Source organism: Cebus imitator, unplaced genomic scaffold (genome assembly GCF_001604975.1).
Source record: "Cebus imitator isolate Cc_AM_T3 unplaced genomic scaffold, Cebus_imitator-1.0 Scaffold91, whole genome shotgun sequence".
Classification (NCBI taxonomy): domain Eukaryota; kingdom Metazoa; phylum Chordata; class Mammalia; order Primates; family Cebidae; genus Cebus; species Cebus imitator.
The window spans coordinates 2658744-2671143 of NW_016107406.1; the positions used below are offsets into that span (position 1 = coordinate 2658744).

Consider the following 12400-nt stretch of genomic DNA (forward strand, 5'->3'; position numbering starts at 1 on the left):
AGTAGAGACGGGGTTTCACCATGTTGACCAGGATGGTCTCGATCTCTTGACCTCGTGATCCACCCGCCTCGGCCTCCCACAGTGCTGGGATTACAGGCTTGAGCCACTGCGCCCGGCCTTGTTTTTCATTTTATCTTATCAGTACTTTAAGTAATATTTGTATTTCTACCCTAATTCCCTACTGTTATAGTTAAAGACTGAAAAACATGAGTATATCTGTTTTTCATTCAGCAAACATTTACTGAGTGCCTCTCTGACAGGAATTCTAACATGACCCTCAACTCTGTATAATTCTGTCCCCTTTGAGTGTGGATGGAACCAACCTGTGATAATGATGAGCTACCACACCTAAGACAATGTTACTTTACCTGGCCCAAAGGAATTTTGCAGATATAATTAAGGTTACTAATCTTAACTTTGAATGAATCAAAAAGGAGATTATCTGAATGGGTCAGATCCAATCATGTGAGGCTTTTTGTTTGTTTGTTTTTGAGACAGGCTCTTACTTTGTTGCCCAGGCTGGAGAGCAGTGGCATGACCACAGCTCACTGCACCCTCGACCTCTCAGGCTCAAGCAATCCTCCCACTTCAGCCTCCCAAATAGCTGGGACTACAGGTGTGCATCACCACGTCTGGCTAATTTTTAAACTTTTTGTAGAGAAGGGGTCTCGCTATATTGTCAGGGCTGGTCTAACACCTAGATTCAAGCAATCCTCTTGCCTCAGCCTCTCAACATGCTGGGACTACAGGCATGAGCCACCATGCTCAGCCCATATAAGCCCTTTAAATCTGGGTCTAGAGGACAGAAAGGGAAGAAGTCTGAAGTCAGAAAGATGTATATTTCCTGCTGGCCTGGAAAAAAGCACACAGCACTATTGTGAACTGCCTATGAGGGAGCCATGGGACAAGGATCTATAGGCAGCCTTTAGGAAATGAGTGGTTCTGGTGGACAGCTAGCAAGAAAATGAGGACCTCAGTCCTATAACCACAGGATCTGAATTCTACCCATGACCTTAATGAGAGAGAAGAGGAACCTGGGCTCCAGATGAGAACACAGGCAGTAATGCCTTTATTTCAGCCTTGTAATACTCTGAGCAGAGTACTCAGTCATACTGTGCTCAGATTTCTGATCTACAGAGCTGGGATGAATTAATAAATGGGTTTTGTTTTAAGCTAATATGTTTGAAGCAATTTGTTGTACAGCACTGAAAACCTAATACAGCCTCCTCTATGCCAGAAAATGTTCTAGACCCTGGGGTGACAGTAGCAAATAAACCAAGGCAAAAATACCTCCCCTCATGAAGCCATCATTATATTGGGAGAGACAATGAAATTGACACTAGTAAAACACAGTATATTAGACAGTGATGCATATAAGATGGAAAAACATAGTAGGGAAGAGGGAAATAACAGCTGTGAGCAAAATATCTGAGAGCGTGGCAAGAAAACACATCACTGAGCAAATGGCCTTCATTCCTGGAGAAACGAGGACACTAACTAAATAAGAATATGCGGGCCAGGTGTGAGGGCTTGTAATTTCAGAATTTTGGGAGGCTGAGGTGGGAAGTTAGCTTGAGCCCACAAGTTTGAGACCAGCCTGAGTAACACTGGAAAACCCCATTGCTACAAAAAAATTTAAAAAATTAGCTGGGCACAGTGGCATGTACCTGTAGTCCCAGCTACTCAGGAGGTTGAGGCGGGAGAACTGCTTGAGCCTGGGAGGTTGAGGCTGCAGTGAGCTGTGATTGGGCCACTGCACTCAAGCCTGGGTGACAAAGCAAGATCCTGTCTCAAAAATTAATCAGTAATTAAATAAAAAGAAGAGAATATTGGGAAAGAGAATTCAAAATAGAGGAAATGGTAAGTGCAAAGGCTCTGAGGCACCATGATCCTGGCATTTTTGAACAAAAGCAAGGAAGCTAATTTGGTTAAAATGGAATGAGCAAGGGAAACGTGTGACAGAAGACAAAGAGAGTTAGCAGAGATGGGGGTAGGAGTGCTGAGAGGCAGATTACATGAGATTACACAAGTCATAGACTTTTTAATTTTATAAGCAGAAGGCTGACATGAAATAACTTCCATTTTAAATGGATCACTTTGGCTTTTGTATTTAAACAGACTGCAGAAACATGGTGACTAATTTAAGACGCTGCAACAATTCAAACAGATGATAGTGGCTTGGTGTGGGGCAGTGGCACTCAAAGTGGTAAAAAGAGGTCAGATTCTGGATGTATTTTCAAGGTAGAGCTGAAAGGACTTGCGGACATATGAGATGTCAGGTTTGAGAAAAAGAAACACAAAGCTGGGCACAGTGGCTTATGCCTGTAAACCCCAGGAATTTGGAAGGCTATGGTGGGAGGGCTGCTTGAGGCCAGGAATTCAAGACCAACCTGGACAACAGGGAGAGCCTGTGTCTAGAAAAAAATTTAAAATTAATTGGGCATGGTGGTGTGTGCCCGTAGTCCTAGCTACTCAGGATGCTGAGGTGGGAAGGACTGCTTAAGTTCAGGAGTTTGGAGGCTACAGTAAGCTATGACTATGCCACTGCATTCTGTCTCAAAAAAAAAAAAAAAAAAATCCCATATTCAAGAATATATTATTCATATATTGAATTGTCTTATAATAATTAAAAAGCAGTCAGCTTAAATTGTAATAGTTTTAAAAACAAGTACATTTGACAAACTGGCCAAACAAACCTACAGCACGATGGGGCAGAGGATGAACACACAAAATTACAATCCAAAGTGTAAAGTGTGTTGAATCTTCCTTCAGCCAGAAACTACTTTGTGTTTAGAGAAGTGTCCTAAAGAAAATTACTAATGAAGCAACAGAGCCCTATCCCCACCCAGGTGGCACATCCTGCCCAGTCTAGCTACATGGTGTGTCTATATCCCACGACCCAAGGCACTTATTGCTCAGGTGCACATACCTCAACTGCACATCCAACATTTGGGTGCTATACAATTAGTGCCTAACGCCACTGGCACAGTGCAGAAGCCATTGCTCTGATATGGCCTTCTTTCTTTTCTTTTTAGAGATGGGGTCTTGCTCTGTTACCCAGGCTAGAGTGCAATGGTGTGATCCTGGCTTACTGCAGATGCCACCTCTCAGGTTAAAGCAATTCTCCTGCCTCAACCTCCCTAGTAGCTGGGACTACAGGCACACACCAGCACACCTGGCTAATTTTTGTATTTTTAGTGGAGATGGAGTTTCACCATGTTGGCCAGGGTGGTCTCAAACTCCTGACCTCAGGTGATCCACCCACCTCAGCCTCCCAAAGTGCTGGGATTACAGGTATGAGCCACTGCGGCCAGCCTGATATGGCCTGTTTTCTTCTGCGTTCCCTGAATGATCCCACTGCCCACCTCCCCACACCTGACTGAGAGAGCTGACGGATTACCTGTGGTCATTTTCAACAGAGGCAACTTAAATTTTCTATTAAAAAGTTTGAATGGTACTCCCACAATTCAATAATAACTGAAAACTTTGCCCTTCACTTTCACTTGCACAAATTTTGTCTGGAAGGTGCATAAGAAGGAAGGAATAAATGGCTATCATATTATTTACTGCTGTTGGACTCTCTAGCTTTTATAAGCTGAACCATACTTGCAAGATTCGAATATTTTCTTTAGAAAATCGTTTATCCATTAGGGGAAAAAACACTTATGAAGTCTTGAATGAAGGCAAACAATATCACAGACTACTGATGCAAATCTGTTTTTATTAAAATTCTGGTTAAAAATGCTAGAATGTTATAGCTGAAAAAGATATCAGTGAACACTATCATTTTGAGTAGTCTGAGAAAAACAGATATGGAGGACAGAAAATTGGAGAACCAATGTGGATTCTGAATATTTCTGAAGAAAATTCCAAAATGGAAAAGAAGCAGTATTTAGAGAATAGTTTTCTGGGCTGGAGAAAATCCCAAAACTTCAGAAGAAAAGGCTCTACCATATTAAGGAAAAAGTAACAAAAGTGTTAATAACTAGATGTAAACCAGTGAAACTGAATTTCAAAAATAAATACCACAGATTTTCTGGAAGAAAAAGAAAAAATTCCCACAAAGTAAAGTTTCTTATGAGTGGCACAGAGTAACAGGGTATGATAGGACAGTATACATAATACATTGATGGGTAAAGTCTATGTGTGACTCAATAATTCTGCATTAACTCATATGTGAAAGCCATAAAAATAATTATCTCATATACAGACTGTAAAGAATTACATTTTCTCTGAAAAAAATCTATTCAGAAATGTACTATAGATGACTGGAAGATTAGACAAAGCAAAATATTTTAAAGTGATGTGCAGGGTGTTGAAGTCCTGATGATAAGCATGGAAATTAATTTAATGTAGGAAATAAGTCTAGATAATTACTGCAAATATGGTTGAAAAACACTGCAAAGGGCAAAAATAATTCAAATTTTGATCTATTTTGTAAAAAAAAATTTAGTAAAAATAATTTGTGGTTCAACCAAACAAGCAAGTAATATTTTTTTTCAGTGAAAAACAAGTATTCCCAAACAACTCAATATTCTACACAGCAATGAAAAAACAAACAAAAAAACTATAGATCAAAATTAAGCGTTTAGTCAATACTAAAGCGTATAACAAAGTATTTAAATTTTCCTCAGTTCTCACTCCACCAAGAATTTTTGTTTTGTTTTATTTTGTTTTTTGAGATAGGGTCTTGCTTTGTTGCCCAAGTTGGAGTGCAGTGGCGTGATCAGGGCTCAATGCAGCCTCAACTTGCCGGCCTCAAGCAATTCTCCCACTTCAGCCTTCCAAGTAGCTGGGATTATAGGTGTGCACCATCATGCCTGGCTAATTTTTGTATATTTTGTAGAGATGTATATTCCCATGTTGCCCAGGCTGGTCTTGAATTACTGGGCTCACACTATCTACCCACTTCATCCTGCTAAAGTGCTGGTATTACAGTCATGAGTCACTGTGCCTAGCCCAAGCATTTCTATAGAAAGATAAAGATTTTGAAAAAAAAGGTTTGGTATAATCTGTTGGTTTATATTTCCCCTATGACATAGAAATGAAGATGAGATAAAAATACACTATTCGGGAGGCTAAGGTCAGAGGATCATTTGATCCCAGGAGATCTAAGCTGCAATGAGCTAGGGTTGTGCCACTACACTCAAGAGCCTGGGTGACAGTGTGAGACCATGTCTTAACAACAGAAAATAATTCATAGCATTTGCTATGTCGTAGGAAAGTTTCAATCACTTGCCATAAAGAACTAAAAGGGGAAAATCATTTCTTAGATATTACTTACGCTTTACAAATGATGGAGTGCTGAACCTCAAACTCCAAATTAGTAATAACAGGGCAAGTGTATACTCTGGTAGCTGAAATATCTGGTGAATTTTCTTCTCCAGAAACAGGTTCAGTCTTCCAAGTTTTATTTAATTTTTCCATATCTTCTTTCAGCTGGTCCAAGCACTGACTTAAAAATTCGTGAGCATCCTAATAAGACAATGATATCCTTAATTAGATAAAAACATTTTTTGTCACAATAACAGCTTATTGAGGCTGTGCCTGGTGCTTCACAACTGTAATCCCAGCACCCTGGGAGGCCAAGGCGGGCGGATCACTTGAGGTCAGGAGTTTGAGACCTGTCTGGCCAACATGATGAAGCCCTATCTCTACTAAAAATACAAAAATTAGCCAGGTGTGGCGGTGGGTGCCTGTAGTTCCAGCTCCTTGGGAGGCTGAGGCAGAAGAATCACTTGAACCCGGGAGGCAGAGGTTGCAGTGAGCCAAGATTACACCATTATATTCCAGCTTGGGTGACACAGCAAGATTCTGTCTCAAAAAAAGGAAAACTAACAAAAAACAAAACCACCAAAAAACAGTATCTTATTAACATAATTTATACAGTGAAAGCCCTTGGAATTCAACGACATATGTGAACAATGTCAGGTTTATTCTTAAAAGAATTTGGGGGGGGGCTGCATATTTTATGGATAAAAACAAATGACAGATTGTACATTCTTAGTAATTATATCAATTGTATAACTCCTCACTTTGCTTTTTTTAAAAAAGCTTTTTGCAGCTAACACAGCCCAAATCCTTGCACTAGCAAATCAAATCTACATATTAAAATATGGTACAATACACAGAAGAGTTACCTTTAGTCTTGCTACAACTCCTTAGGTTTTTCTTTCTTTCTTTCTTTCTTTTTTTTTTGAGACAGAGTTTCACTCAGGTTACCCAGGCTGGAGTGCAATGGCGCGATCTCGGCTCACCGCAACCTCCACCTCCTAGGTTCAGGCGATTCTCCTGCCTCAGCCTCCTGAGTAGCTGGGATTACAGGCACGCGCCACCATGCTCAGCTAATTTTTTGTATTTTTAGTACAGACGGGATTTCACCATGTTGACCAGGATGGTCTCGATCTCTTGACCTCGTGATGATCCACCCGCCTCGGCCTCCCAAAGTGCTGGGATTGCAGGCGTGAGCCACTGCGCCCGGCCTCTTTCTTTTCTGAGAAGGATTTTTGCTGTTGCCATCCAGACTGGAGTGCAATGGCATAATCTCAGCTCACTGCAACCCACTCCCCCCGAGGTTCAATAGATTCTCCTGCATCAGCCTCCCAAGTAGCTGGGATTATAGGCATTCGACACCATGCCCAGCTAATTTTTTTGTATTTTTAGTAGAGATGGGGTTTCACCATGTCAGTCAGGCTGGTCTGGAACGCCTAACTGCAGGTGATCCACCTGCCTTGGCCTCTGAAAGTGCTGAGATTACAGGAATGAGCCACCAAGTCCAGCCTCTCCTCAGGTTTTTCATTACATAATGAACACGCATACACAAATCTCATTTTAAAATAAAAATCAAGAAACACTAAAATCATGTCTATTTCCATGATCTCTGAAACATTTTATTTATTTTTATAAATATTGATTGATTGACTGACTGAGATGGAGTCTTGCTCTGTCACCCAGGTTGGAGTGCAGTGGCACAATCTTGGCTAACTGCAACCTCTGCTTCCCAGCTTCAAGTAATTCTTCTGCCTCAGCCTCCCCAGTCGCTGGGATTACAGGTGCCTACCACCATGCCCAGCTAATTTTTCTATTTTTAGTAGAGACAGGGTTTCAAACCATGTTAGCCAGGCTGGTCTCAAACTCCTGACCTCATGTGATCTGCCCACCTAGGCCTCCCTAAGTGCTGGGATTACGGACGTGAGTCACTGTGTCAGGCCTCTGAAACGTTTTAAAACAATTAATACTCACATTCTGCATATAACCAGAGAATCTCTCTGCTGTAGCTGAAATGGCATTTTTAACCTTCTTGAGTAAATCTTTTTTGGTCTCTGAATTACAGATATCTTTTTTAACAAGCAAGTGTGCAAAGCGTCTGGTAAAACAAAAAACAAAGTTTTACATGACATGGCATGACATTTTAAAGACTACTAATAACAGCACAGAAAATTTTTGAGTGTCTAAAATTCCATTATTCTATAATCAATGAAGTAAAAGGTTACTCAATAAGTACAGTACATAATGATTACCTGATAAGTGCATTGAGTGGAATTTTCTTCCATGGAATACCTTGTTTAAGCAAGTCATTTGCAAATGACTGGAGTGAAAATAGAGATTGTAAAATGGCATTCATATAGCAGGTATTTCCCAAATTGGAGAAGCTGAAAATTAAAGAAATAGTGCTTTAGAAGAAGGCAGCAGGAATTCCTAAAGTATGTTCAGTATAGTAGGAGTTCTCCACTTTAGTATGTATCAGAATCACCTGGAGGGCTTGTTAAACTACATATTGCTGGACCCTAACCCCAAGGTTTCTGATTCAGTAGGTTTAGACAGAGAAGACACAAAAATGTCCATTCCTAACAAGTTACTAGATCATGTTAATTTCCTCATGATGAGATTCAGCCCAAACTGGAAGAGCACATGAGCAAACAGTGATAACATGTCATCCTTTATTATTTTTTTTTAAGAGCTTGTTTGGATGTTCTAGTATGGAAGTGTAGCTACTGGTATACCCTTGACGGAAGACTGGTCTTCCTCTATTGATGGTCATCCTCTTCGACTGAGTGCAAAGCTTTGGGAGGGATGCACATGGAGTGATGAGGGAGGAAGGGGATATCTGCCTAGCCAGTCAGATCAGCCAAATCAACCCTGGTAATCAATGGTGTGACAGATGTTGCACCCAGATCGCCCTCACATCCAATTCTTTTTTTTTTTTTTTGAGAGAGAGTGTCTCATTCTGTTGCCGAGTGCAGTGGCACAATCTTGGCTCCCTGCAGCCTCAGCCTCCCCAGGCTCAGAGGATCCTGCCAACTCAGCATCCTGAGTAGCTGGGACTATAAATGGGTACTACCACGCCAGGCTAATTTTGTATTTTTTGTAGAGACAGAGTTTCACCAAGTCACCCCAGGCTGGTTTTGAACTCCTGGGCTCAAGCAATCTGCCTGCCTCAGCCTCCCAAAGTGCTGGGATTACAGGTGTCAGCCAATGTCTGGTGGCTACTCCATCCTTCTAAGGGCATCACATCCAGGAATATGTGATATTCCTGTGTTGCCCATGGGTGATGTCAATTTTGAGTACCCAAGAGAACTATTGCATCTGCTTCTGCCTATGAGGAAATATGAGTCTGAATTACCTTCCTACTGTAAATAAGAAAAATGAACAAAACAGAGAAAATAGCTATTTTCGGATACTAGACAACAGGCAGCACGAAACAGTGATCCATAAGAGAAGGAAAATAAATGTGAGCCCTACTATTACCCAGGTTTTCTGTCTGGAGGCAATTTGTGAACTGCAATTCAGGGAGCACTCAAACAGAGCCCAGACATCTGACCAAGTTGAGCTGAGAGAAACGAGTTTGAGAAGCTAAGGTTGCTGAGATTTCTGGGACAGAGTACTTGAGAGGTGGGAACTGAACAAAGGAAAAGCTCCAGAAACCTGCATAGCAGTCTGCTTGAGTACTTGGCTAAATACCAACCTGTGTATGCAGAGTGAAACTTAGTCTTATTGACCCTAATCAAGAAGAACTTAAAGGAAAAGAATGTTTACTGTGGAGTTATTGGACAAACAACTCCCAGAATTCATGCAGGGACTAAAATTCCACCAGTTTGAATTTCTACCAGTCAGCGTGGAAAGACCTAGGTGAATTCACAGAGTGTTAACAGAGACCCCAAAGGAACTATGCTTTAGGAAAAGGAGCAAATTAGCCTTAAAGGATACTCTACATTCAACCAAAAAGAACTTAGGCCAATCACACAACTGAGAAAGAAAGAAAAGAAAAATGAAAATGAAAGAAAGAACTTAATTAGGAGACTCAAAATTATCAAAACCACCATAAATAAGGATGTTAAAACAACTATTTAAAATATGCTCTATATGATCAAGAATGCAAAGGAAATCATAAACATAATGAGAGAAGTGGAAGATTTTTTTAAAGACCCAAATTAAACTTCTAGAGATGAAAACCAGAGTATTTAAAATGAAAATTTCACTTGATGAGATTAATAGCATATGAGACACTATAGAAGGAAATAACCATGACCTTGAAAGCACAGCAACAGAATAGATTCCCCCTGACCTGTGGGACAATGCCAAATACACTATCAAAAATAATTGGAATCCAGAGGAGGGAAGAGTCGGGGGGGAAAAAAACGCCAAAAAATCAACAGATTAAAAACATTCGAAATCTGATCTAGAAAACCACAGATCCAAGAAGCTCAACAAATCCCAAGTGAGATAAACACAAATCAAAATGAAGTCCATCAAAATAAAACTGCTAAAAGTTAGCAATAAAGAGAAAATCTTGAAAAGCAGTCAGAGAAAAACTATCACAGAGCCTTCAAGGAAGAAGATTAAATCACTTACAAGGGCAGAAGAATAAGACTGGCATCAGATTTCTGAAAAGCAAATACAAAGCAAGGGAACAGTAAAGTAGCATTTTAAGAAACCCAAGGAGAAAAAGTAAGACCCAAGGATTTTCTATCCAGCCAAACTATTTTTCAAGTATTCAAGCTAGAGAAAAAATTTTGAATATGCAAGCTAAGGAAACAAAGTACATAATTGTAGAGTTAAGACTAAAACAAAATTAAGACCATAGGCTTCTAGTCAGAAATTATATGAAAAGATGCCTTTAAAATACTGAAAGAAACACACTATGAAATTAGAGTTCTATATGAGCTAGATTTCTAGATCTAATGGAAATATGTTTTAAAAGCAAAATCCTGTTTCTGACAAACAAAATCTGCAAAATCTGAGAATACTTGCTGCCAGGAGACGTGCACTGTAAGAATTCTTAATGTTAAAGCAACATTCTTCACGCAGAAGGAAAAATGACACCAGATAGAAACTCGGATCCACGCAAAAGAATAAAGTGCACTTAAAACAATAAATCATGTGGGAAAATACAAAACACATTTCTGTCTCATCTTTTAATTTCTTTAAATACTACTGAACTGTTTAAAGTAAAAACAATAACATCAAATAATACACTTCAAACAGGTAACTACATGGTATGTGAATTTTATCTCAGTAAGGCTATAAAAAAGTCGTAACTACGTATTGTGAGATGTATGACATACATAGAAGTAAAACGCATGACAATAGTATGAATGATGCGGGGGGCAATAATGGAGATAAATGAGCACAAAGAAAAAAAGAAAAGAGAAAAAAGTAACCAAGGTAGGTGGACCAAATAGAAAACAATTAGCAAGATGGCAGACTTAAACTAAGCTTTATCCATGATTGTGAAAAATGTTAATGGTCTAAATACTTCAACTATCAATTTAGACTGGATGATCTAATCATAAAAAATGTGGAGAAACCATTAATATAAGACACGATAGACTTCAGAAAAATATTATCAGGGATAAAAAGGGGTATTTCATAACAATAGAGAGGTCAATTCATTAAGAAGATTTAACTAATACAATCCTAAATGTGTATGCACCAAAAACAAAGCTATAAAATACATTAAGTAAAAACTGACCGAACTGGAAGGAAAAATAATACAGGTTTCTGGCCTAATATACACACACATTTCTGACCTAAGTTCTACTTTATTGGGTCTCAGGACTGCAGTCCGATTTCTTATTGTTTCCATTAAATACTTTCTCCTTCCCTTTACTATAAAATTTTAAAAATTACTGTTCTAAGTGTATTTCTAGTATGCAGCATAGAGTTTGGTTTTGCTTTATGAGAGTTTTCGACTTTTGATATTGCTATTAACCCCTTTATGATAAATTTTTAAAGCCATCTAGCCTGTCCATTCTATTATTTTAGAGACAAAGTCTTGCTCTGTCACTCAGGCTGGAGTGCAGTGATATGATCATAGCTCACTGTAACTTTGAACTCCTGAGCTCAAGCGATCCTTCAGCCTCAGTCTCCCCAGTAGCTGGGATTAAAGATATATACCACCATGTTAGGCTAATTTTTTACTTTATCATTTGTAGAGACAGGGCCTTACTATGTTGCCCAGGCTGGTCTTGAACTCCTAGTCTCAAGTGATCTCCCATTTTGGCCTCCCCAAGCACTAGGATTACAGATGTGGACCACTGTGCTTGGACTAGCCTGTCCATTTTATTATTTTTTTATTTTTGTAGAGACAGGGCCTTACTATGTCGCCCAGGCTGGTCTTGACTCTCAGCCTCAAGTGATCCTTCCAACTTGGCCTCCCAAAATGTTGGGCTTACAGGAGTGAGCCATTGCACCAAGCCCATTCATTTTAAATGGCATCCTTTGACTCACTCACACCTATTACTTATGAAACAGTCAACTACATAATTCTACTTTCTTCCTTCTCTCTCTTCTCTCACTTTCTTTTAGTTGCAATCTTACTACTTTATCAGAAAAAAAAAATTGGGGGGAGACAGTGTCTCATTTTGTCACTCAAGCTAGAGTGCAATGGTGTGGCCATGGTTCACTGTGGCCTGGATCTCACAGGCTCAAGCAATCCTCCCAACCTCAGCCTCCCAAGCAGCTGGGACGACAGGTGTGCGCAACTACACTCAGCTAAATTTTTTTTTGTATTTTTTGTAGCGATGTGGCTTTTCTATGTTTCCCAGGCTGGTCTCGAACTCCCGAGCTCAAGCGATCTGCCTGCCTCAGCCTCCCAAAATGCTGGGATTACAGGTGTTAGCCATCATGCCCAGCTGACATAATGTTTACATACCATTCTTTTACATGTATTTTCATCATTGTTTCTCTTAGTTCTATAACTGAATATAAGAAATGTTCATCATTTACATTTTGTCAATGTTTCTGCAGTTACTCTCAGATGCATGAAGCTCATTCGAATCCTCAGGAAGAAGAAATGTGTGTACAGTATTCCAAGTTCTTATACTTCCAAACTTTTTTTCTCTAGCTTACATATTTGACATCTTGGCCTGGCATGAAATTTTTGTTTCACGCCTCCTTT

General features: G+C 39.7%; 1 protein-coding gene across 9 annotated transcripts in view; it reads right to left on the minus strand.

Annotated features, from left to right (window-relative positions):
* The window catches only part of USP37 (ubiquitin specific peptidase 37), a 105233-nt gene that overhangs the window by 38854 nt on the left and 53979 nt on the right, over window positions 1-12400 (minus strand). For all 9 annotated transcript variants that reach the window (XM_037740826.1, XM_017535139.2, XM_037740825.1 and 6 more), the window contains 3 exons: window positions 7521-7652; window positions 7243-7366; window positions 5285-5475 (listed from right to left, as the gene is read on the minus strand). In XM_037740826.1, coding sequence (XP_037596754.1) covers window positions 5285-5475; window positions 7243-7366; window positions 7521-7652 — 447 coding nt within the window. The remainder of the gene's footprint in view (window positions 1-5284; window positions 5476-7242; window positions 7367-7520; window positions 7653-12400) is intronic.